Source organism: Barbus barbus (assembly GCF_936440315.1).
Source record: "Barbus barbus genome assembly, chromosome: 26".
NCBI classification, from domain to species: domain Eukaryota; kingdom Metazoa; phylum Chordata; class Actinopteri; order Cypriniformes; family Cyprinidae; genus Barbus; species Barbus barbus.
Window position 1 is genome coordinate 13,930,548 of NC_136754.1, and position 25,802 is coordinate 13,956,349.

Sequence of the window (25,802 nt, forward strand, 5' to 3'; positions counted from 1 at the left end):
AGAGAGTCGGACTCATAATCCAAAGTTTGTGAGTTTGAGTCTCGGGCCGGCAGGGATTGTAGGTGGAGGGAGTGAATGTACAGTGCTTTCTCCACACTCAATACCATGACTTAGGTGCCTGTGAGCAAGGCACCGAACCCCCAACTGCTCCCCGGGCGCCGCAGCATAAATGGCTGCCCACTGCTCCGGGTGTGTGTTCACGGTGTGTGTGTTCACTGCTGTGTGTGTGCACTTTGGATGGGTTAAATGCAGAGCACAAATTCTGAGTATGGGTACTTGGCCGTATGTTACATCACTTTCACTTTAATAAGACAGCATGGGGGAAAGTGCTGTATTTCAATTGGCCACTGGATGGGGATATGATCCTTCATCTTTCTGCACTTCCTCACCCCTTCACCCTCCCTTCACTACATTTGTATACAACACTTCCTGTCAGCATTCTTCTGGGTAACTTTTGTGACAAGAGTGTGACAGTTGTTCCTTAGGGATTCATGCCCATGCCCATGTCAACAGAGAGACTGTCTCATTCTACCTCCTGCTTGTGGACCTATTGAAACTCTTAATAGCAGCAAATTAATTAAAAATACAGAGGATAAGGTTTTAGACCTGCTAACCAAACACTCACAGCTAATGAAGGTCAAGTGAAAAGTTTGGAGAGGTCATGCTAATAGTGAAGAAGAAAGTATTTGAAGTGTCATGTTAAACTAAAATTCAAAGTGTGCAATGTTTTTCAATTTCAAAGTTAATGACTTTGTAAATTGAAACATTTTGAGTAAATCCTACAGTTTTTACTTCTATACCTGTTACACCTGGTACACTACAGTTACCTTAGCATGACGAAAAAATTATATTATTATTATAAATGTTATAACATTGATCTATAAGAAATGTATATAAGTCAGTGGTTTAAAATCAGATAGGATGTCATTGTGCTGTAAAATGCAATAAAATACAGGGTTTTTGGAAGTAAAAATTTATGAATTATATAATGTACAGTTCAAATTTGTGCACTTTTACAGTAAATTATTGTTAAAATTGCCGTTATAAGTGAACAAACTTAAATGCCACCTTGTGATTACATTATTTATAAGTATAATTAAAAACAAAAACAGAAAAAAAAACATTTCCATAAGTCCATGCATTGTAAATCATTAATGATTATATTTTGCTTAAAAGCTTTTTTTTATTATTATTATTTGTGTTATCATGTATGTGTTTTTTGTCACATTTTATGTTTAGATTTTAGATAATATATTTTTTATAGTCTTTTGCCCCTTCTTTTTTCTTAAAAAAATAAAAAAACAGGCCACTTAAAGTGTAATATTGAGGTTATTTTTCAACTTGGGGTTTATTTTTTTAAGTTTAACGGGGTCACTCTTTTTTAATAAAATATATTAAATAAATAAAAAACATTCTTTTGCCTCAAACTACAAAGATAGAGACCAGAAATAGTTTAACGCTTTCTACATTGTGCCACTAATGCATTGGAACAAAACCTTCAGGCAGATGGTCACCGTCTGTCTGGTCTGAGAGGTTGTAGTCCCTCCTTTTCTCAAACTGTACATCAGTAATGCAACAATGGAATAAAAAAAGACGCAAGGACCATAATGTCTCAGGTGTTGATTCTGACAAACTAGAGACAAACCTACTGTACTTGTAAAAGTAGAGCGCCATGGGGTGGTGAGGTTTCACCCAAAGCTCTCACATCGTTGAGGCTCTGAAAGAAAATCAGAGATTATGGAAAGTAACTCAATACCAGCCGGTCTCTGAAGAGAGAAAGAGACTGTAATTAGTTAAAACGAGATGAGTCGGCATGAAAAACTTTATGTAAATATAAATATCAACTACTATATTCAGTATGGTACTCTATACATAAAATTCCATCAAATTAATGTAGTTCATTTAAAATTGAAATTATGCTACATTGATTTAAAATTACAACATTATTGTGATTTGTGATTTTTTGATGCTTCCATGTAAAATCCTGATGTGCCAGAAGTCCATCCAGTTCCTGTCTGTATCATGCATCCTGCTATTAGATGCTGGATTGTCTCAGGAGGACTGTCCCTATTGATTTAGAGCTGAGTGCTTGTTCTTGTCCTGCCATGATTAGAGCCTCATGCTTTCCTCCGGTCCTGCTATTTTAAACCAATTTCCCAAAGTCAGCCATACCAGCTATAGTATCTGGCAGTGGTTCATCCCATTGAGAGGTTTTCTGATGGCACTTCCTCAGTTATTCTCAAAAACTGCTGGTGTGTGAGAGTCCCTTAACTTCAACACTGGAGGCATGATGTGTCAGGATGGTGGTCTTGATACTTAATACTTTCCACAGGCTTGGACCCTGTAAAAATATAACACAATATGCATTTTATTCTTAGTAATTGAACTTTCTTTTAGAAAATGTTTTGATGTATGCACAAAAAAGTTTTCTTAAATTAGGAACATGAACAAAAAAATAATGGCAGTGAATCCAACGCAAAAATGGCATAATGGCAGTGAACGCAAAAATCTAATATTTGATGTATATTTGATGTGATTAATATATGCTAATATTTCATGTTGAAGTCAACATGAAACGGCTTGGGATTCTTTTTAAAAACGACTCGTTTCAATGATTCAGAGTCACTCTTTCTTTTGAGAGACAATAACTTTATACATGGTGCACTTGCAAATTTAAAACTTTGCAGGATATTTTCCTTCACTTAGAGCTGTTAGGTATCATGAAAGGTCATTTTCAAAACTCCATAATAGGGGCACTTTAAATGTACTCCAATTATCTTGATTTTATTTACAAAAATACTTTATACAGTTCATGTCTTTTCACATTAAATCATTAGATTTAAAAACAATAAAAATAGCAAATTCTCACCTATCTGCAAATTTTTACAATTAAGATAAGATCAGATCATAAAATGATCATGTAACTAGCTATTAAAACATTATACAATACCTTTTAATCTTATAATAGAAAGAAACTGAACCATACTGGACTACATGGAGTCAAGAGATATGTTGCTTAGGTAACTCTAGGCAATGTTTATTATGTTTAAAATCAGAAAGCTCCAATTTGTGCTTTGAAATTGAAGGAAAAAATGATGGCCTAGTGTCTCTGAGTAAAGCAAACATCTACATGTTACTAAACATTACATGCTCATAATTAGATTAGACATGAGATGTTTGCTTTATTAATAAAAAAAGAAATCCTTATATGATTGCTTGGTTCTGCTCCAAATTACAAGCCTATTATGGATGTAACCATATGCTACTTTACTAAATGTTTGTATGAAACAAGTTTTTGTCATATTTTGTATGGAGACACTACAATGTTGTATTGCTAGGCTAGAGTGGTCACAAATAATTATCTTCATGAGCAGTAATGGCCCATGAACATAACCAGGGGTTTATGCCTCTTTAGTACTCACAGGAAATGATCTTAGACCTGAAATGGACCACTCTGATGGTAATATGTAACCTCCTAACTCCTAAATCCTTGATTGATATTTACAAATCTCACAAGTAATGCTTTATTTATTGAATTACCTGAAAAAAAGACGGATGATGTAAATAAAATATAATTAACATGAATTATACAGAATCACAATTATATAATTTCATACATAAAACCTAATAATGTAATATAGCTATGGAACTTGATTCTCATCATCCATAAGCTTACGTTTTTGCTCTTTTCTAAGTGCACCCGTAAGTCTCATTAGGAACCAGCTGGCTGGATCAGAAAAATAGTAAAGTCTCTATCGCTCTCTCTCTCTCTCTTAGTGAAACAGTGTAATCTGATAACCAGCACACATCTAACCACACTATAAAAACCCACTCACTGATAGCAAAAAAGCCACACACAAGCCAATATAGAGGAGATTCCAAATGGATAAGAATGGACTTCATTAACAGCCTCTTGAACAACAACTTATTTTGTTTGTGCTGTTTATACCTGATGTTCTGATCTGTTTCATAAAATTAGCCTTTTGTTTGAAGCTTGTGTGTTTGAAAGGCAATCAGATGCTCTACTCTGTCTGTGTGTGTGTGTGTGTGTGTGTGTGTGAGAAAGAGAGAGAGAGAGAGTGTGTTTTAACAACAAATGACACATCTCGTTTTTCATACTTTACTTGCAGGATGACTAAAATACTACAGAAATGACACATATCTTCAAAACGGAGTCAAAATCTAGACAACAGTCATATGACAGCGTGATGGATGGGGACGAGAGCAACCAGATATCTGCAAATGTTTTTGAGGTACTCTGCTGATCTAAATTCACTCATTTATTCAGAAATTATACACACTGAAAAATTGATACAATTTTTTTTTAAGGTAAGTGGTTGCAATCAATCTATTTTAGCTTCATTTAAATAATCAAATTTAGGTGACTAAATAGTATAGTTGAAGTACTTATGTAGTAAGTACTTTCAGTAAAATTTATTTAAATGTAGCTAAAATAACTTGATCGCAACCACTTACCTTAAAAAATTTTTGTAAATTCAATGTATCATTTTTTTCAGTGCATATAGACTACTGCTCAAAAGTTTTGGGTCAGCAAGATTTTGAAAGAATCTCACCTAGTCTGCATTTATTTGATCAAAAATGCAGTAAAAACAGTAAAATTGTTTGAAATGTATATTGTTATTTAAAACAAAAAAAATAATTACAATTTAAAATAACATTTAGCAAAGCAGCCATTTCTCCAGTCTTCAGTGTCACATGATCCATAAGAAATCATTTTAATATGCTTTTCTTTTTTTTTTTTGCTCAAGAAACATTTCTTATCATCAATGTTGAAATCAGGTCTGCTGCTTAATATTTTTGTGGAAACAGTCATATTTTTTTCAGGATTCTTATTCAGTTTAATGTGTCTTTCCTAAATAAAAGTAATAATTTCTTAAAAGAAAGAAAGAAAAACAATCCAAACTTGTGAATGGTATAGGACCTAAAATGCAGGACAAAATATTTGATAAATTTTCAGCAAGAGAAAATCATGTGCCATGCCTTTAGTTTCCCCTGTCTGATAGTACTGTGAGATGACAGCTTGTGCAGGTGGTCTAACGTTCCTCATGACTGAATTTTAAACTCAGTGGACTAAGCAAGGAAACATAGTCGCTCTGGAGAAGCACACCGGGTACCTGGACACATGCGACAACATCGGTGCCAGCCCAATGCACTACGCCGCATCCATGGGACACTTTCGCATCATCAGACTAATAGTGCAGATCACAGGACAACAAGGTACATAAAACCACACCTTTAGACATTTATTAGTTTGAATTAGCTTTAATTAATTAATGAGAAAATATGAATGTAAATATTGCTGTAAAGAAACAAATAACCTAAACTAAAAATCTCATTTTTGACACTGCAGAGCTCAATGCCAGGGATGAGGAAGGGAACACACCTCTTCATTGGGCTGTGCAGAAGGACCAGCCAGGAAGCTGCTCTGTGCTTCTGACTCTGGGAGAAGATCATAACATCCTAAACAACAGCCAACTGTCACCGCTACATATGGCGGTCAGCCTGGGTAAAAAAAATTGTGTTAGAGGTGGTGGGTCAGTCTGCTCACAGCATCATAAAGTATTAATATTATAATACAGCCTCATACTGTATTACATTATTGTCCATATTTGTGTTTCTCATTGGAAGCAATATACTTAGTCTCTCAATGTAGATAACATTATTACACTTTTGGGTTTAAACAGCAACTTGTCTCACATAAACAAACTGATGTGAACCTGAAGGGGACTTGGGAAACACCCCTGTCATTTTAGCTGCTTCTTTGCACAACCATGAGGCTCTGGTCATACTGGTAAGTTGGATTGGATGATTTGAAATATTCTTTCTTTTTGTTTTTGATGATTATATAACCATTTTATCATTACTTCAGTACAAACATGGTGCAAAGTTCTGTCGTCAGAACAAGCTTGGCCATTTTCCGATTCATGCTGCTGCTTTTGCTGGAGCTAAGAAATCCATGGAGGTCAATCTTCTGAAAGGTGAGATGTTGTATCAACGAACCAACTGTGCATTCTGAGCCTGAAACATTATATTAGTACTTTGAGGCTAAAAACCTTTTCTCGTTTTTCACAGGAGAAGAAGTTGGTCTGTCTGTTGACGCCCATATAAACTATGTGGATAAATCTCGCAGTAGTCCTCTCCACCTGGCTGTGCGTGGAGGAAATCTTGATGTCATTAAACTCTGCATTGCATATGGAGCAAAAATTGAACAGCAGCAGGTAATGGAGGATTTTGTCATAGTGGACACCAATAGACAATGTCTAATCTGGTACTTTTGTTACATATTTTCCATTGTGATAAATCCACTGCTCTTCACTTTGCGTGTAGTCAAGGTGCCACTGAGGTTGTTAAAGTCATGCTCTCGGCTTATCATAAAGTGTGTGACCTTATCAACATCATTGATGGGGCCAACCAGACACCTCTATAAGTACTTCAACTATGCTAAACCTGACTAAATGAGACTAAACAAACCAACATATCTGAGATATCTCTCCTTATTTACTTTCCATTTTTGATCATTTTGAACTCTCAGACTACCTTATCTCACAGATATGGCAACTGCAGATGTTTGTAAGTGAATAAACTATGCTTGTAAAATTAAACATGATATTCTGACAGTTACCGTAAATCTGGATATTATTGTTCCAGGGTACTGACATTGACTTTGTTGACTGCAAAGGCCATTCTCCACTTCTTCTGGCAACAAGTTACGGAGCATGGAAAACTGTCAATCTGCTCCTCTCCCATAGTAGCCTTGAATATCAATAATAATATTTAATTATTATTTATTATAATAATAAAAATTAGCCAAGGCCCTCTGGTTAAGAGCCACTCTCTTATATTTAATGTCTTATTTATTATAATACTCTAAATAATGATAAAAAATAACACTAACAAACACTAATAAATGGGTTTTGTAGGCACTGATCTGAAGAAAAAAGACAAATCCGGATGCAACTTCTTGCATCTGGCCATCTTGCAACCCAGGGGTCTGAAAAACCTGCCCACAGAGGCACTGCAGGTAATATGTACAGGGCCCATCTTTCACGGAGTTAATCATTTTCACAGCTTTCTTAGGGATCCTAAACTTAAGCCACTGCTGCCCTCTACTGGTAGTTCCACTAAAAAGAAGTAGAAGTTCACCGAAAGTCTGTTTTGGTTTTTCCGCAGTGTGAGAGTGTGAGAGAGCTTCTCAATGATGAGGATATTGAGGGCTGTACTCCTCTCCATTACGCCTGTAGACTGGGGATACCAGAGTCGGTGAAGAACATGCTGGGATTAATTGTCTCACTGGACCAGAAGTCCAAACAGAAGAAATCTGCACTTCATTTTGCGGCCGAGTAAGTCTGTTACTGTGAATATTCATGAACGGCAATGAGAAAACAGTTAAGAACATTTGCATTTCCCAGTCTTCTCAACAAACTGAAGGAAAACTTCAATTAGGCCTACATATACTTATGTGTATTATATTCTGTTTCTGATGAGATATGGGAGGATCAACACATGCCACAGACTTCTGGACCTCAACAAGAACGATGCCTCTTTCTTGCATGAGGCTGAACATAATGGGAGGAAGGAGGTCACCAACACTGTGATCGAGAGCGACAGGTCAGCCAGTTTCTAGAAATGTTTGTTTCCTAGTTTCTTCATTTATATCTCATCCTTGTTGAATACTGATGTGAAGAGGCAATGACAACGTACAAACCTAACTCAACAAAACGTTGCATTGTCATGGACATGATTGAGTTTCTTCCAGAGTCCTTTAAAGTGAGTTTTTACTGTTGCTTAAGCCTGACACTTAAATTAAAGGTTTAACACTCTAACCAGAGTCGTATTGGATATATCCTCAGCATCTTCTAGACACTTGCATAAAGGAATCAGAGGAAGATGTGAACAGCACCAATTACTACGTAAGCTTATTTTTGTACTAGATGCATAAAGTAACAACCTCTTCAACTAACACTCCAGATTGTTCTCCAGATTGAATACAATTTCTGGTGGCTTCAGCATCCACTGCAAAACCTGAAAAAGACAGGTTTGGAAAAAGACAACACCTAAAAAACCTCTCAGCGCACTAAATGTTCGTACTTCACTAAAAATATATTCTAATTGTGTTAATTACGAATGGCCACGTTCAGAAAATGTGTCTCCGCTACAGGCTATGGTGAATTTTAATCGCATCAGTTTGCTGACATATCCAGTATGCAAGAAATATTTGGAGATGAAATGGTGAGTTATACAGCTGAAACCTGTCTCAGCATCCGGAGCTGACAGGAATGCCTATGGGATCAAAGCACATCTGCTCAATATGACTGTGTATGCTCTGGGGGTGTTTCCAGCTTATCTCATTGTGAACCTGAAGCCCACACTGGTCACTGCAAGAAATGTCACATCAGTCAACATGGTCTGCACATCCCTGTACAAGGTACAAAAAAAATGGAGATATAGTATGTTGTGATATTGTATACACCTAGAAAAAAAAAAAAAAAAACTATGACCCAACTTCTCTTTCTATACAGCAGTCCTATATAATCTCAACATGCCTGCTCTTGGTTCTTTAAATGAATAAGTATGCAGTTGGGAAAGAGATCTTGCAAATGATTCAACAGGTTTGTATATATTGTACTTCATATTTCCAAATTTGTATATAGCCAAATAAGTAAGCAAGCAAATGAATGAATGAAATCTGCCTGATATGTAGACTGATCAATAACTCATTGGAACCGGTTTGATTTTTAAATATTTGATGATAATTATGTTATGTTAAAATAATAAGTTATTAACAACACAACATTTGTGAATACTGTACAACAACAGAACACATTTCGTAGCGTTATATATATACAGAATAATGACAATTATAAACATTTAAACATGAATTTTATCTAACATTTAACGTTACTCACGTGTATTTTGTCAAATTGATTCGTAATCTGGATTTCTTTTCAATTTCTGTCGCAAAGTGATACTTAAAGCTTGATTGGTTACCTGATGATAATTATTTTTAAATATATTATGTGGAAAGACGCAAATTACATTTAGTTCCTTTTTCGCCGGAATTTGGACGCATGATGCTTTGTTATATTTGATTGGTCAGTTGAGTTGAGTAACGAGAAGAGCGACGCAACTGGCACTCGGAGTAACTGTTACATAAAAATAGTGCAAATATATACAATATAATATAATAGGCCTAATATAATTTAATCTGATAGACGGCTACTCTTAAATCTCACCGCTTGAAAAGATTTGCATCTTAAAGCATGCCTAATAATGTGAACGGTGTTGCTTGCAGAGGCGGCTGAATTATTTGCTACATGCTACATACATTTGCTACATTATCATAACTACATGCGATCTGTTCTCTGGTGTTCATGGTGCCGCTGCTGCTGAAGGCGAAGAGCTCCTGGCAGCTCTGGATGAACCTCCTCCTCTATCTCCAGCGGTACTGACTGCTAGAATGACAGTTAATGCATCCACAGAGCAGAATTACTTAACACAAGTATGCCACAACATTTTTAAGGACTAATCCCTCATGTCTTTAGGTTTGAACGGATTGGAATCTATGTGGTAATGTTTCTTGAGCATTATTGTGCTGTTCTTCTACTTGATATTGGGATTTGCTTTGGTCTTCTATGCCTTGATGATCAAACAGGTGTGTATAAAAGTGTTACTAAATGATTATTAAACATTGTAAATATAAAAATTGTGGACATTTTGGAACTGTAGCCTGAATGTTTAGTTTTATAGGCTAAGTTTAATGTATTAATTTATTTTACAGCAACATTTTGGAAGGATGTTCCTGTCGCTGCTGCAGACCTTTGTCATGATGGTTGGAGAAATCAACTACCAGGAGAATTTATTGAAACCCTTCCTACAAGGAGACCTTCCTTTCCCCCTTTTGACACTGGCAATATTTGTTTGGTTTGCCTATTCTTCTCATGAACCTTCTGGTAAGTCTAAATGAAAACGGTCTGAAGAACAGTCCACTTTGCTGAATTACGTATCAAACTCCTGTATTTTGAATTTAGATTGGTTTGGCTGTTGGTGACATAGCAGAGGTTCAGACAAACGCATGTTTGAAGAGGATTGCAATGCAGGTAATTCAACACCAACACTCTAATACTGTGTCCTGATAATAAGAATAGGTATACCTAAAAACAATGGTTTGTTGTCAATGTTCTCCACAGATTGAACTTCACACTAATCTGGAGGAGCGTCTTCCTTATTGGTTTATGAAGTGGGTGGATCAGGTCACCATCAAGGAATTTCCAAACAGATGCTTCGGTGGAAAGGTCAAGACAGTCCAACACAATATAATAAGATAAGATAATGTTCATGTTTCAAAGGGCAAAGCAACTTTGGTAATTGTGCAGTAGATGCCGTCAAATAAAAGCAGTAAACTCAAACATGTTTTACAAACACAGAACAATTCAGAAATGATGAACTAAAATTAGATCTTTGTGAAGAGCTCTACAAAGCTTTATTTCCTCGAAAAATGCTGAATATTGTTAATGTTTAAAAAACAACATAACTAGTTGTTAAAGCAGATTTGATGTGCTTGTGAACAGAAACAATGTTTTTTTGGTGTGAATGAGGTGAGGAGGTCCAGGACCCGTCTCAGTCCTACCATCCACCAGATAACTCCACTGGAAAGGGAGCCAACCAAACAGAAATACAGGTAAAACCAATCTGACAAAAACAAAACCAAATAGCCAAATTTAAGTTAATCGGATTCTGAATTAAATCCAATAGACCTTAGGCAGTTCAGCACTATATTTAATAAAATTAAGGCCGTGAGGGATAGAAGCAAATTAAATGTTTTTATGAAAAAAACAGACATTAGTATAGACAGAAACTTCATAAAGCGGTATTGAAAGTTGTGAGTTGAGAAAATAACGTGATCTAGGACCTTTATACTGTGTGTGCCATTGTCAAGACTAAGTCGCAGCCTCGTTTTCATCCGTGTTAAATTCAACATGGCATCTAATATGACAAAGGACTATAGCCTGACCATGTGCTGTGAACTTTCTCAGGCTGAAGATGTCATCAGACATCATGGAAAAGCAACACAACCTGCTAAAGCTTGTAGTGCAGAAGATGGAGATCAGCTCAGAGGCAGAAGAACATGACGGACCCCCAGTCTTTCAGGAGCTGAAAGAGAAACTCCTCACCAGGAGCAAATGGAGTCCACTGCTCAGGGCAGTGACCGCCAGAAAGAAGGGAGTCTGCAAATTCATGAAAACGGCATGAACAAGCCATTTTTTTAACAGAGTTGTTGTATTTACTCATAAACTGTGATGATGTGACTAATATTTCTTAGTATGACTATGCTTCTATACAACAACCAAGACTGAAACCAAATACCAAGCATCTAGCATTGTGTTTAAATGGAACGCATTCAATTTTACCAACCATAAATTCAACCAAAAGCAAGTCCGGTTTTATTACTGAAAAATCCATCTACATTGGTTGTGTTGTGTTTATTCATTAATAAACTGTGTGGATCATGCAAATGAGAAATGCTTGCTTGCACAGATTTTCATTAAAACTATTCATTTTCTTTTTTTTAGTTTATTTATGTATCAGTCACAGTTCTTGAGCAGATGATTTACTATTTAATATTGATTAGTAGCGGCATAAAAAACTTAAAATAAATTTTACTTTTGCATCCAAAAAAATAAACAAAATTGCTAGCGAGTTTTTCCAACCTCAACACAGAATATCCACAGCTACAGTATATCAGACTATCAGTACTATGAGTTGAGATGCAGAGACAAATTTAGGACTCTTTGGCCTTTTTGGTCTCTCCCTTCACCGTCATTCTCTTCCTCTTGACTCCAGCTTGCTCTGTTGAGATACATAACTTTTAAGTATCACAAAGATCATGCTCGAGCTGCTGGAATCTCACACGAAATATGAAGAGGGCTTCTGACCTTTGCCTGTAGTTTTATTTTGCTCCTCTCTCTGAGCTGACTGCCTTGCAGAATGTGAGGAGGAGGAGGAGGAAGAGGAGTCAGGGAGCTCCTTCCTCTGTCTGTGACCCTCCAGCATGCCTATCTCCTGGGCATTTCCTAGAGAGAGGGGTGTGGTTTAGTTTAGAACGGGGCAGAGTACTATTTTAAGGAGTGTATTAATATCTGCCTTTAATTTAAAAAGATGTTTTTCTAACTAATTATACTTTAGATTACCAGCCAGTTTCCCCAAACTGTTTTGATGATGATAATTCTGCGTGATGCATACAACACCTCTGACATCCAGAGATAAAGATGCATTTCGAGAGCATAAAACAAAATCACAACGCTTGTTAGTTTTGTTAGCCATGCATTCTGGTAGCACTGCAGCCAGCTTCATTTGGCAGAGTTGGAAGGCACTGATCAAAGACATTAAAAGGCAACAGCTAACAAATGTTATTCTGCGTAACAGAGAATTCAAGATACCTTTACTATCCATACTTTCACAAAATAGTTTGAGACATTGTTTCAATAATTGTTTTTATTAAAATAATTTGTATTTTTTTTAAAACTCACCATAGTTATCAAACCATTCTCTCTACAACACTTTTTTTAATTACACTTCCATGAACACTTTTAATATATTTCATTAATAAACACTGACAATGTTGAATTGTATCACATCTTATTAATCTATATTAAAATGGTTAGAAATTGTATCCATATCAGATTGTACATTATTTTAATCTGTAAGTATATTTGTTAATGGCATATTAAGGAAGTTACCACTTTGTGAGAAACTGCTCACTGTTTGCATTATGTTTCTGGTTTGAATATACTTTAAACATTAATAATGATCAATATGAATTTATCATAACTGAGTTGAGATAAAACGATTACTCACTCTAAACTCCAAAAGATGCAGAGAAAACTGAACATATTTTGTTAAAAAAAAAAAAAAAAAAAAAAAAAAGAGTAGAGCATTGTTAGTTAAAGCAAACAAGCTGCACCACGCTCCAGTAATGATTGGATTTGGAAGAAAATGAAAGATGACTCTCAGTTAAAGCAAAACTTCATAGACTGCAGAGCTGCCACATCCCCAAAAAGGATGAAACTCATTTATTTAGGTTCAAATTATTTTACAAAGTACACAAAGTTACTTGAATGGTCATAAATCAGTTATATTATTAACTCCGATTCTCATCAGATCATTAACTAATAACATTACAACTATAAACAACATTTGTTGTCTTACATGCAACAATGAGGGGAAAAAAAAACATTTTCATTAATTAAAAATAATAAAAATTGCATATCAGTACAATGAATCTAGCACTCTACCAGCATTTACAAATATGTTTAACAAATGAATTAGACAAGGTGCCACAAGGTTTGAACAGCAAGTTACGTACTCCAATTCCACACAGTTGGTAAAGTCATGCACAATGCACAATCCTTTTTCTCCTTTCAGCCCAAAGCACTATTCAAAATGCAATGTGCATTCATGAGGACACTGCAACACAAAGTGCTCGCGGAAAGAAAAAAACTAATTTCACATTATGTTCCCAAATACAAGTAATATCCTGCGCAAAACAGTGACAGTCCCCATTTATAAATATATAAACAAAAAATTGTTTAGAACCAGCAGTCTAAAAAATGAAAAAGGGAAAAGTAAAACACAAACAAGCAAAAAAAAAAACGGAATGTACAGACATCTGAACAACAGTACTAACATTGTTTGAGCTCAAGTTTGTGCTGAAAGGGCTCCATTATCTTACTTGTGTTCCAATCGCAGCAGTTGTTCCTTACCATTTATGGTTAGCGATTTTAACTGTCCATCTTCTTCCACTTCTACACGTTCCTGTCCATTCTCGATGATTCTATAGAAACAAATAAACAGCACATCGATGAACTTCAGGAAGGAAGCATTTAAAAAGTTGTTTCAGGTCGTGTTGCTTATGTAGCTGTTTTGACTGTTGATGACTTTCATATCTTAAACCTATCCACCTTGTTTTGCAACATGAAAGTAAGCTATTTCCTGTGAATGTGTGCTGTAGGTAGATAATCAGAAGAATATCAAAATGCAGTAAAGGGTGCTAAAGGCTGTGTTTGTAATTACAACAATACATAATGTAATAATAAATTATATGATAAAAATAATACCAGTTTGCAATATCAAGTAGCATAATGAGCTACTTTGTACAGCTAACAATAACTAGAAGCGGATAACAGAAGCCTTGTAAAGATGGCCACACCCACTCTTATGTTAAAGGGATAGTTCACCCAAAAATGAAAATTCTGTCATTAATTACTCACCCTCATATCGTTCCATACCCGTAAGACCTTCGTTCATCTTCAGAACACAAATTTAGATATTTTTGATGGAATCTGAGACCTCTCTCCTCCATAGACAGCAATGATATTAGAAAAAGTGAAAGTGACGTGACATACGGCCAAGTATGGTGACCCACACTCGGAATTTGTGTTCTGCATTTAACCCATCCAAAGTGCACACACAGCAGTGAACACACACCCGGAGCAGTGGGCAGCCATTTATGCTGTGGCACCTCAGTCGTGGTATTGAGGGTGGAGAAAGCGCTGGACATTCACTCACCCCACCTACAATTCCTGCCGGCCCGAGACTCGAACTCACGACCTTTGGATTACGAATCCAACTCTCTGACCATTAGGCCACGACTTACCATGAACAACACACAGAAACGTAACAAGGACATCAGTAAAATAGTCCATGTGACATCAGGGGTTCAACCGTAATTTAACGAAGCTACAAGATTACTTTTTGTGCGCAAAGACGACAATAATAACATAACTTATTCAACACTTATTCTCCCAAGTTACCATCTTCCTCCATTTTGGAGAGTACCCCAGAATGTAATCAGCTTTGATAACAACACTGATAACATTGTTCCATCAAAAATATCTTAATTTGTGTTCAGAACATGAACGAAGGACATGAGGGTAAGTAAATAATGACAGAATTTTCATTTTTGGGTGAACTAACCCTTTAAAAATAAGATGTATAGAATAAAACTGCCTACCTTTTTGTAGTAATTTTCCTGCCATTGATGAATTTAGTGGAGGTTGACACAGAGCGGAAGCTGCCCATGCCTCCGCTGCCTCCCCCTCCCCCTCCACCTCCACCACCACCAAATGAAGTCGAAGAGAAAGAAGTAAATCCACCTCCTCCCATATGCCCAAACGGGGAGAAACCTAAGAAATAATAAAAAATAAAAAAAATGAAAGAAACACTATTGAACCAAAAACACATTTTCAAAATTCAGTTGTCCTGATGCACATTGATGTATAGGGCCTGACCCCAATAAAAACATATACAACCTGATGTTTGACGACTTGTACAAGTTTCAGACTTTTTTAGGCTGGTTTTGGTCTTTATTTTGAGCAGTTTGTGTTGCACTTTTACATCAATTAAATAAAAGATTTGAATTGAAGCATGAACATTATTTTAAACATCTAACCTGCATCAAAAGATGAAAATCCTGCCCCAAAAGGTGGGAATCCCCCAAAGCCCCCAAAGAAGGACCCTCCTGTCCGGCTCCTGCTCATACCCCGCTGGTGGTGGTGGTGGTGGTGGTGCTGGTGCTGGTGCTGGTGCCGCCGACCGCCACCAAAGAAGTCATCACCAAATGGATCTCCACCTGAATATGTAAAGAATCAAGCATTTATTGACTTTATGTAGCTCCGCCCCTTTTCAGCACTGTACTTGCTGACTTCTGTCTTCCGGATTGTATTTCCACAGCATGAAGGTAAGATCTTATGGATTTATGAATGAAAATACTTGATACATTTAGTTAACTCTACAATAAGTAAATCCAATTCACCAGCTAATTACTCTGCAAAAGCTATGCTACAGAAATATACAAAGCTACCGCAAAAACAGAAGTTCAAACACAAAATTCTAGAAATGTCTGTGCGCTTGTTTCTCTGGCACATAAGGTCTAAAGAATTGCCTAAAAAAAAAAAAAAAAACTAATTTGACAATGAATGCTAAACAAAAACCACTGAGGTAAATACAAACTCACCAAAGAAGTCTGCAAATGGATCTTGTCCACCAAAGAATTCCCTGAAGACATCCTCTGGATTGCGGAATGTGAATCCTCCAAAGTGGTCATTATTAAAGTGTCCTCTTACTCCTCCTGTCCAAATGATGAAAGAAGTGACAGGTTCAAACATATCATCTTTGCATATTATTTATATACATATTCCAAATTAGGGATTAATAAAATTACCAAACACCATATTATTAAAATTCACTGTATGATGTAATTTACCTCCACCTGGAGTTAAGCCTTCTTTTCCATATCGATCGTACGAGTTCCTTTTGTTAGCTGTAGGAAAGCAAACCAAGAGTCATGCAACTATATTTTGTTAATGAACTCATAGTAAAGCTGAAAATACTAACATAAAATGAGAGAGACCATATAGATTTGTTGCATAGCAACTGTCAAAAATGGGTAATTATATTACACATGCACCAGCCCTGAACCAGACACAGTGGTTGCAGTACCATCAGCCATTAATATTTTGGAATTTAAAAAAAAAAAAGTTCATCATAAAGGACAGCGGCTACAACTGCTGAACACAAGCTCTCCAAATGAAGGAGTGTCTCAAAAGTGCAGAGTCTGTACAAGGCTGATAAGACTTTGTTTAGCATGCATTAAGACTGTGTAATCAGCTGTGCCACATTTGGTTAAATACAAAAAAAACCCAGCTTGTTTAGAGTATATTGAGAATCTACAGCTCCTTTGATATAGCCCATTTAAAAACCAACACTGTTACTACTAGCACAAAGTGTAGGGGCGGTAACAAATAAACTTTTTTTTAGAAAGGCTCAACAGTAAGCATTTTTTGAAGGCCCAATCAGGCCAGTACATCAAATTTTATCTGGCCGTGAGGAACAATTAAAAATGCTGATATTTTTAGGCAAATATTATTATCTTTAGGCAATATATTTAGGCAATATATTATCTTATATCTTTATAATTAATTATCTTTATAATTTAATATTATCTAAAATTCCTTATGTTAAGACTTACCATCTGACAGGACTTCATAAGCCTCTGAAAGCTGTTTAAACCTCTTCTCGGCCTCTTCCTTGTTATCTGGATTTTTATCTGGATGCCACTTGAGAGCTAGTTTCCTGTAACTACAAGGGAAATACAGCATGACTAGGTGATAAATGAGCCAAGACTAGCAGAATACTTTAGTGCTATTATTTTGTAAATCTGAATTAGTATTAAATGTAGATTAGTATGCACTGTAAGGGATATTGAGAGGACTAAGTGAAACCAAAGATTAAAGGGATAGTTCACCCAAAAATGAAAATTAGCCCATAGCATACGTCTCAATGGTGCTTACTCTATGCCGACGTCCTAGGTCCGTCGGAACAGCGTTCTATTGTGAACATGCGTACAGTTACCAGATGTTACAGAAAAGTGTTTCTAACATTTTGCATATGGATATTTTTCTTACAAAAATGCATTGATTCATTACAGGAGGCCTTTATTCACCCCCCGGAGCCATGTGAGGCACATTTTATAGTGGATGGATTCACTTTATTTGACATCTTTTGGACTGTTGAACAAAAATACCCGCCCACTGCCATTAAACAGCTTTTAAGAGCCAGGACATTTTTTAATATTATTTCGATTGGATTCGTCTGAAAGAAGAAAGTCATATACACCTAGGATGGCTTGAGGGTGAGTAAATAATGGGCTAATTTTAATTTTTGGGTGAACAAACCCTTTCACTTACGCTTTTTTGATGTCATCTGGAGATGCAGTTCTCTGCACCCCTAAAATCACATAATAGTCATCATCCATGGCCACCGACTTCAATTGCTGCAATCAAAAGGGGAATAAACAACAAAATAATAATAATTAGCACATATCCGCAGGCACTACATTAGAGGTGTAACAGTACATGTATTCGTACCGAAAATTTGCAATACAGGTCTTTCGGTTTGGTACGCACGTGTACCGAAAAAATCATTCAATTTTTTCAGGAAATTCAGACAATAAATGCTGTCACGATCGTCCCTTCATCCTACTTCTAATTTTACCTCAGGCAGGTCATTAGTGTCCACAGCTTGCCAGTTCACTATAGACATGAAGTCTAGAGAAGAGCATTTTGCAAAATAACTAACTATAGCCTATTAGCTACTCATATTTTTTATTTAATCTGTTAGTGATTTCTTAATCATTTAATGTATATTTAAATAAATCCTTTATCAAACAAATTATGACAGCCACTGCATAGCCTAAATGATTAAATTTCAAGAACTGTGTTGCTGCAGGATTTTTAAGTTCAAATTTAAGACTTTAAGACCTGAACAAATAAAATTAATATCATATGAACAGGGTAGGGCAATGTCTGCGGTAAACTATTAAACGACTGTAAAAAGCATGATTTACAGTTCAGATACAACTTTTCACAAAAACAAAACGTTTTATAAAATGATACACTTCACGTTTCAGCCTTTATATCATTTTTAATCAAATGGATGAGTCAAAAGTATTATTATATTAATTTAAACAATTATCAATAAATTATCATATTAATTAAATAACAATGAATGATTTTCATAATTAATTATCTTCTTATCGATCCACCAGTTCACATTTACAGCTCTGCGTGTTTGCAGGGTAAAAACATGGGTCGATTTTCGCATTGGTCTGAACAAAAAAACAACCCAACATTCCTACAATACCGAAGGCTGCAGTTCTAGGACCGCATTACAAGGATATTATTTTTTGGGACAGCGCCATCTAGCCAATTCTATTCCAACAGAGGAGACCTGATTCAAACAGATGCAAAGACTAGATCCATGGAAACTATTAATTTTTTATATTTCCATCTTATTTTCAATGTAAAAGCTAGCGTGAACTTGAGTGTTCGAGGGCGTGTTAGCAATCTCCATTTAGCCTATTTATCGGTGCAAAACAGTTCATTGTGCTGCTGGATGTTGTAAATTAGTATTTGTATTCAAATTATTTTACATTTATTAAAGTACAGAGGGGAAATAAAATTATTTGATTCCCTGCTGATTTTGTACGTTTGCTCACTGACAAAGAAATGATTAGTCTATAATTTTAATGGTAGGTTTATTTGAAGTGAGAGACAGAATAACAACAAAGAAATCCAGAAAAACACATTTCAAAAGAGTTATAAATTGATTTGCGTTTCAATGAGTGAAATAAGTATTTGACCCCTTCGCAAAACATGACTTGGCGGCAAAAACATTGTTGGCAATGACAGAGGTCAGACGTTTCTTGTAGTTGGCCACCAGGTTTGCACACATCTCAGGAGGGATTTTGTCCCACTCCTCTTTGCAGATCCTCTCCAAGTCATTAAGGTTTCGAGGCTGACGTTTGGCAACTCAAACCTTCAGCTCCCTCCACAGATTTTCTATGGGATTAAGGTCTGGAGACTAGCTCGGCCACTCCAGGACCTTAAAGTGCTTCTTGAGTCACTCCTTTGTTGCCTTGGCCGTGTGTTTGGGTCATTGTTAGGGCTGGGTATTGTTCAAAAATTTCCAATACCGATACCTTGACTTCAATACTGGTTCCTGAACGATACTTTTTTCTATATCAATTTTATGAAATCAATTTTAACAAGATTACATTTTCTCAAAAAAAAACCCCAAAACAAATAAATTAGTTTTAATAAAGTTCAAATAGTTTTCAGTTTACACATCTGTTAGGCTACATTTATGCTAGTGCGTGTTCGTTTTAAAATGCATAGCTCAGACAGAATCATAATTTCTATTAATTTTCCACTGATTTACTGATGAGCATTAGCACCTTCCAGGGCTGTCTGCCTGTGTTCTTTCTTCCATGATCGCTGTTCTGACACATATTTCAGCAACATTACATGGCCACAGCACACATTAGACAGCAATCGGAAAGTTATTACAAACATTCAATGGTGGTTTAAATAGAGTTTTGAGAAAAAGCAGAATATGAATCTTATTTACTGTCTTATGTATCATGATAAGTTGTGTAATATGGATTGTGTAATATTCTCATGATCATTGAAACTCCACAAGGTAAGATCTTGCATGGAGACCCAGTCTGAGGGAGATTGACTGTTATTTTGATTTTCTTCTATTTGCGAATAATCGCACCAACTGTTGTCACTTTCTCACCAAGCTGCTTGGCGATGGTTTTGCAGCCCATTCCATCCTTGTGTAGGTCTACAATCTTGTCCCTGAATCCTTGGACAGCTCTTTGGTCTTGGCCATGGTGGAGAGTTTGGAATCTGACTGATTGATTGCTTCTGTGGACAGGTTGTCTTTTATACAGGTAACAAACTGAGATTAGGAGCACTCCCTTTAAGAGAGTGCTCCTAATCTCAGCTCCTTACCTGTATAAAAGACACCCGGGAGCCAGAAATCTTGCTGATTGATAGGGAATCAAATACTTATTTCACTCATTAAAATGCAAATCAATTTATAACTTTTTTTAAATATATGGATTTTTTGTTGTTATTCTGTCTCTCACTTCAAATAAACCTACCATTAAAATTATAGACTGATCATTTCTTTGTCAGTGGGCAAACGTACAAAATCAGCAGGGGATCAAATATTTTTTTTCCCCCACATAATCACACTAATTTGTACTGCAATTGTTTTACCATTTACTGCACTTTAAGTGGGTCACACATCAGATGTCAAGCACTGCGGCTAATGATCTGAAGTCTCACACATCCACAAGTCTTTCCAATAAAACTGAATTTAAAACCAGAATATATATAGAATATGTAAGCAATAAAGGTACGAGAGGCTGTGCTGTATCGTGAATATATCACGGTTGAAGGGCGTTGTTAGGCACGACCCGAAGCGATCTTCGTTCATCTTCTGAACACAAATTAAGATATCTATAAATTAAATCTGAGAGCTCTGACCTTCCATAGACAGCAATGCAACTGTATATTCCCAGGTCCAGAAACGTAGCAAGGACATCGGTAAAACATTGCTGTCTATGGAGGGTCAGAGAGCTCTCAGATTTCATCAAAAACATCTTAATTTGTGTTCAGAAGACGAACGAAGGTCTTACGGGTTTGGAACGTCATGGGGATGAGTAATTAATGACAGAATTTTCATTTTGGGGCGAATTAACACTTTAAACTATTAACTGTCGGTTCCACTTTTTGAGCATAGACCCGAAAATGATATTTCCAACTTAAATTGTTATAAATTGTGAATGCTTTGGAGCACAGACTTAAGGTTCCATATATAGTTTCAGTGATCTGAAACATGATGCTACAGAACAGTTAGCTGACTAGCTGTATAAACTTGTGTGCTATGCCAATATATTACTTCACAGGCATTACTGGCATGTACTTTTAAATCCATAATATTAAACAGTTTATTGATGGTCTGTGGATTTAAAATGCTGTAATTGTTTAAGATTTCATATTATTGTAAAGTGAGCTTAAAGGGTGCACTACTCTGAAAATCACACAGTGTGACATCAATAAGAAAAAGTATAATTTCATAGATATTGTTAATAACGGTTGTTCATATTAAAATATGTATGAACTTAATACATGACCTAGATAATTTAGCAAAATGATTTAATAAATATTACATGAAATTTATAAAAAAATTGGTGCTGCTAAAAGTAAGCTCAGAGTGTGACATGCAGAACTGCAGACCTGCTGTTTCCCCGGTAACGCCAGTACACAAAGCAGTGCAGCACCAGCATTGAAACGCGCAGCGCTCATGTTTATTTAAAAAAATCATAGCCTTTTGAAGTTTAATCGTCACATTTAGCTGTATCGCAATTCTGGTCCGTACCCAGATTTTTTAATTATGATTTCAAGAGGTCTTATTAGGGTGTATTCACACCAGGAAAGTCCACTAGCTCACTTGCTTTGGTTCGGACCAATACAATGTTATTATAGATATTCTGCTTACATGAAAGTGTCATACAGCCAATGTGTGTTTTTCACAAGCAGTTTGTGCTGTTTGTGAGTTTCAAGAACGGATCTATTGTGCTTGAGGAATAAATGAGCTTTTGCTACCTGTGGCAATACAATGGTGGAAAATGTACATAAACTAGAATTATTGGAAGTTATAATCAGGAGTTTCTAAAGTTTTTCCGGTTCTCATAACGTTAATCTGTTAAAAACGGCATGGCAGTGTTAGTTTTCCGTGTGTATTAACGATCTTTGAGGAAATTTACTGCACGATCTGAGTGGCTTGTCTCATTTGCGAACAAATTATCATGCGCACATAGTCAGTAAAGCCAGTTCTGTGATTAGTAAATCTCAAATCACGTGCTTTCGGATGGCGTGGCATTTAATACACAGAGACAACCTACGCAATATCGCGTTCATAATCGAATGAACGCAATATTGCACAGCATGTCAGTGATCTACGGCTCTGTGTAATAAATTACAAGCCTATGCAAATAATAAAAGCAGTACTCGATTTCTTTTGATGTGACTATAATGTGACGGTAACACTTTATTTTTGAGTCTCTTAACTAGTTGTTTATTAGCATGCATATTACTAAAATATTAGCCATTTATTAGTAATAATTAAGCACATATTAATGCCTTATTCTACATGACCTTATTCTATATCCCTAATCCTACCCAATACCTAAACTTAACAACTAGCTTACTAACTATTAATAAGCAGCAAATTAGGAATTTACTGAGGGAAAAGTTGCAGTTAATAGTGAATAAGTGTTCCCTATTCAAAAGTGTTACCAATGTGTCTAATTGAAATCATCCTGTGGAGCAGTCACTGCAGCGCCTGATACTAACAGGCTGTTTTCATTTCAAAACCAAGACAGCAGCATGTGACGCCTCTATTTTGTCCCTCAATGACCCAGAATCAAGCTCAGCTCTCATTCTTGTGTGGAAAACACCTTGGGGCACTAACTTCATATCATGATGGGTTTGTTTTCACACAACACATAATATTTTGAGTGTTGGTATAGAAGAATGCATGTGCAAAATAAGAGACAGAAAGGTGCTACAGATGTCGCATTGTCATTATCCCATTAACAATATGACAAAACATACATTTGTGAATATAAGCAATGATTTTTGGTGCAATGCAAAAAGATGGCCACTAAAATACACTGAATAAAAGCAGTAGAGGCATAGTTCACCTACAAAAATGAAAGAACATTCTGTGATGATTTACTCACCCTTATGTTGTTCCAAACCTGTATGACTTACATTCTTCGGTGAAACAAAGAAGAAAATGTAACCATTCACTTTCATTTCATGGACAAAAGATGCAATCAAAGTGAATAATGACTGAGGCAGTGATTCTGACAAATCTCTCTTTTTGTGTTTCGCAGATGATAGAAAATCATGCAGGTTTCTAACAATATGAGGGAGAGAAAATTGAAAATGATTGTTCATATTTGGGTGAACTCTCTCTTTAAAGCTCTTCCATGTCAACAAGCTAGCCAACCACCAACAATGCCATCAGTAAATCCCATTATTACCTTCTTCCTGATTAATTAAAATCTTAGCCCTTTTTTACCCACACTTTCAGCAGACCGAAATATCGCAACAGCGATATAACTCGCTGTTATTTATATTACGACCTGGCAACCTTGGCACCTTTTAGATGAGCTAGCCAGTTAGCATCAATGCTATGAGTTGGAGAGCAGGTATTATTATTATTTATCTAATTGAGTAAAGCTGTAGCGTAAGCCTGGGCACATGTTTAACGCTTAACCTACCCTGTGTTTTAACTTTTAGGTCCACTAACCTCTGCCTGTGGAACGCTGTATCGAGCTGATGTGACATGCAACGAAGCGCCCGGAAACAACACGAATCTTCTGGTGGGGGGGGATTTGACGTCACGTCCTGTTGGAGGTATTCAAAGCATTCGCGCCTTTGGCTCTAGAGCAGTGTTCCTCAAATCTTACCCTGGAGGGCCAATCTGCAGCAGAGTTTAGCTCCAACCCTGATCAGACTCACCTAGCTGTGATTTTCTAATGATCTTGAAGACTCTGATTAGATTTGATGTCCCAGAGGTGGTATAATATTAAACAAACCCCCCTTTTATCAGAAGGTGACGTTAAAACTTTCTTCGAACTTGTATAATGATTGTATCTTTTATTTCCAATTGCCTTTCATATAGTTTCACAAACTATGAAATGAAAATATATTACAATATTTGAATTAGTGTTTGAAGCCACATAAAAGAGTGATTTGAACAAACAATTTAAACAAAAAAAGCCAAAGACCACGATAACAAATGTAAATTAAACCATTTATACAAAAAGCCAGCACTTATTTTCTGAAAGTTCACAGATTATGCGAGTTACCGCTCGCATAATTACATGGAGAGTTGATATCACATGCACATTTAATACAAACTAATTCAGTCACGTTATTCCTAGATTTATATAGTTTATTCCTATTCAGTAATAACTCTAAAAATGATGATAACAAGAATGAACTTAACAATTACATTATTAAATAAAAAATACATAATAGACAGACTTGCATATATTAACATAGCATTAATAGAGTTGAAGATTATTAGTGCCAGATTCAAAAAATGGCATTTGTAGTGCGTGGCATGAAGGGCACCTCTGATAACAGGTGCTGGACTTAAGCCTGGTCACTGACATTCATCTGTTTCTCATTAAGCTAAGCCTGTTAGTGCCCTGTCCAGACCCATCAGTTAGAGTCCATATGCAGATAGTCAGTGGCTGTCCTGTTTCAAATAAAAATTATGAATTGGAAGTTCCTCTTGGCATTAACAGAAGTTAATCATCCCAGTTGTTCCAATAGAATTTATTGCAACGATAGCTTAAAGGAAAACAAACTGGCTAGGTGACAATGCAGTTGTCATTTTGGCAATGGGAATTTGTATTTTTATATTTAATAAATGGACATGATTAGACATGGGTGCAACAGAGGTAACTATTAACTCCAGTCTCTTTTTATGTCTGTCTGTGCCTTGGTTTTTCTCATAGCTGTTTCTTTGCTTCATGTTAGCTACACATCCAGGTACTGCTATTCAGCTGTGCAGGATACAGAAGTTTGTCAACTTTAGCCTATTGAGACAAGGAAATCTTGACCTGTTAAATCACAGCCATACATTCTACAATCTCTCTCTCGCTCTGTGCCATTTGTCCCCTCAGGATGGTAATGTCTAATTTTATCCATGGTTATTGAATAACAGTTCATGAGAAGGCAGAATCAGAGTCAAGCTGAATAATCGATCGTGTCGCTCTTGCTGCTATAAATAGAAGTGGGCTAAGTGCTTCATCAGAGGGATGGAGAGGCCTGTAAAAAAAGACTCATCACTGTGAACAAGGCTCAATGCCTTCAAGTGTAAAATCAAGAGATAAGGTTAAGTCAAATGTGTTGCTTGACGAGTGATATATTGATTTCAAAGATTATTTGGAGGAATATCATCACATATAGTCACTAACTCTAAAGGAGTGAAGTCTATTTAATCTTAAGGGTTTATTGCATGGCAGAGGTGAGAGGTGTGTTTCACTGGCTTTAAAGTCATTTGCACCTTAACACCTACACTTCCTCACCTCACCACTTGAGGGCTTCACAAGACCTCAGACATCAGTCTGGCTGACAATCAAGGTTATAAATCACTGCACAGTGCACACCCAAGCTTGGCTGGTCTCCTCTTCCAGCACATTTTGGAAGACAGTATGACAAGAAAGGGTTATGCATCTGTGGCTTCATCACTTACTGTTACAAGTTTTATTAAAGCTGATGAAAATTGTCAAAAAATGAGTAATTTAAAAATATAGTTTATTGGTAAAAAGTAATCAATTCCCAATG

At 36.2% G+C, this 25,802-nt stretch overlaps 1 protein-coding gene and 1 pseudogene across 6 annotated transcripts; one reads left to right on the top strand and one right to left on the bottom strand.

The window, feature by feature from the left end:
- Positions 1–4,151: 4,151 nt before the first annotated feature.
- Positions 4,152–11,271, top strand: LOC306845814 (transient receptor potential cation channel subfamily A member 1-like; annotated as a pseudogene). The gene is made up of 22 exons: positions 4,152–4,253; positions 5,088–5,238; positions 5,372–5,527; positions 5,829–5,999; positions 6,094–6,239; positions 6,314–6,439; positions 6,670–6,769; positions 6,942–7,042; positions 7,192–7,361; positions 7,507–7,637; positions 7,706–7,788; positions 7,872–7,931; positions 8,057–8,250; positions 8,361–8,446; positions 8,541–8,584; positions 9,414–9,463; positions 9,564–9,673; positions 9,800–9,971; positions 10,050–10,118; positions 10,209–10,313; positions 10,590–10,699; positions 11,055–11,271. The product of its transcript is annotated as a transient receptor potential cation channel subfamily A member 1-like (transcript).
- dnajb6a (DnaJ heat shock protein family (Hsp40) member B6a) lies at positions 5,434–23,825 on the bottom strand. Of its 5 annotated transcripts, none has more exons than XR_013782078.1 (11): positions 23,752–23,820; positions 17,766–17,851; positions 17,048–17,157; positions 16,283–16,339; positions 16,034–16,147; positions 15,470–15,649; positions 15,032–15,203; positions 13,782–13,852; positions 11,955–12,092; positions 11,730–11,868; positions 5,434–5,523 (listed from the first exon to the last, which is right to left on the bottom strand). XR_013782078.1 is itself a non-coding variant. In XM_079379983.1 (10 exons), exons 2-10 carry the CDS (start codon positions 17,831–17,833, stop codon positions 11,801–11,803), a joined length of 978 nt encoding a protein of 325 aa, XP_079236109.1. In that variant the 5' UTR covers positions 17,834–17,851; positions 23,752–23,825; the 3' UTR covers positions 10,477–11,800. The 5 variants fall into 5 exon arrangements, 3 of the variants coding, with proteins under 3 accessions (XP_079236109.1, XP_079236110.1, XP_079236111.1); XR_013782079.1 differs by lacking the exon at positions 5,434–5,523 and adding an exon at positions 10,477–11,246; XM_079379983.1 differs by lacking the exon at positions 5,434–5,523 and having other exon boundaries at positions 10,477–11,868; positions 23,752–23,825.
- Positions 23,826–25,802: the final 1,977 nt, after the last annotated feature.

Coding starts and splice junctions, on each gene's coding strand:
- dnajb6a (XM_079379983.1), bottom strand. CDS start 17,833: ATGGATGATGACTATTATGTGATTTTAGGGGTGCAGAGAACTGCATCT. Junction 16,340..17,047: donor TTATGAAGTCCTGTCAGATG/GTAAGTCTTAAC, acceptor GCTTTCCTACAG/CTAACAAAAGGAACTCGTAC. Junction 15,204..15,469: donor ATTTTCATCTTTTGATGCAG/GTTAGATGTTTA, acceptor ATTATTTCTTAG/GTTTCTCCCCGTTTGGGCAT.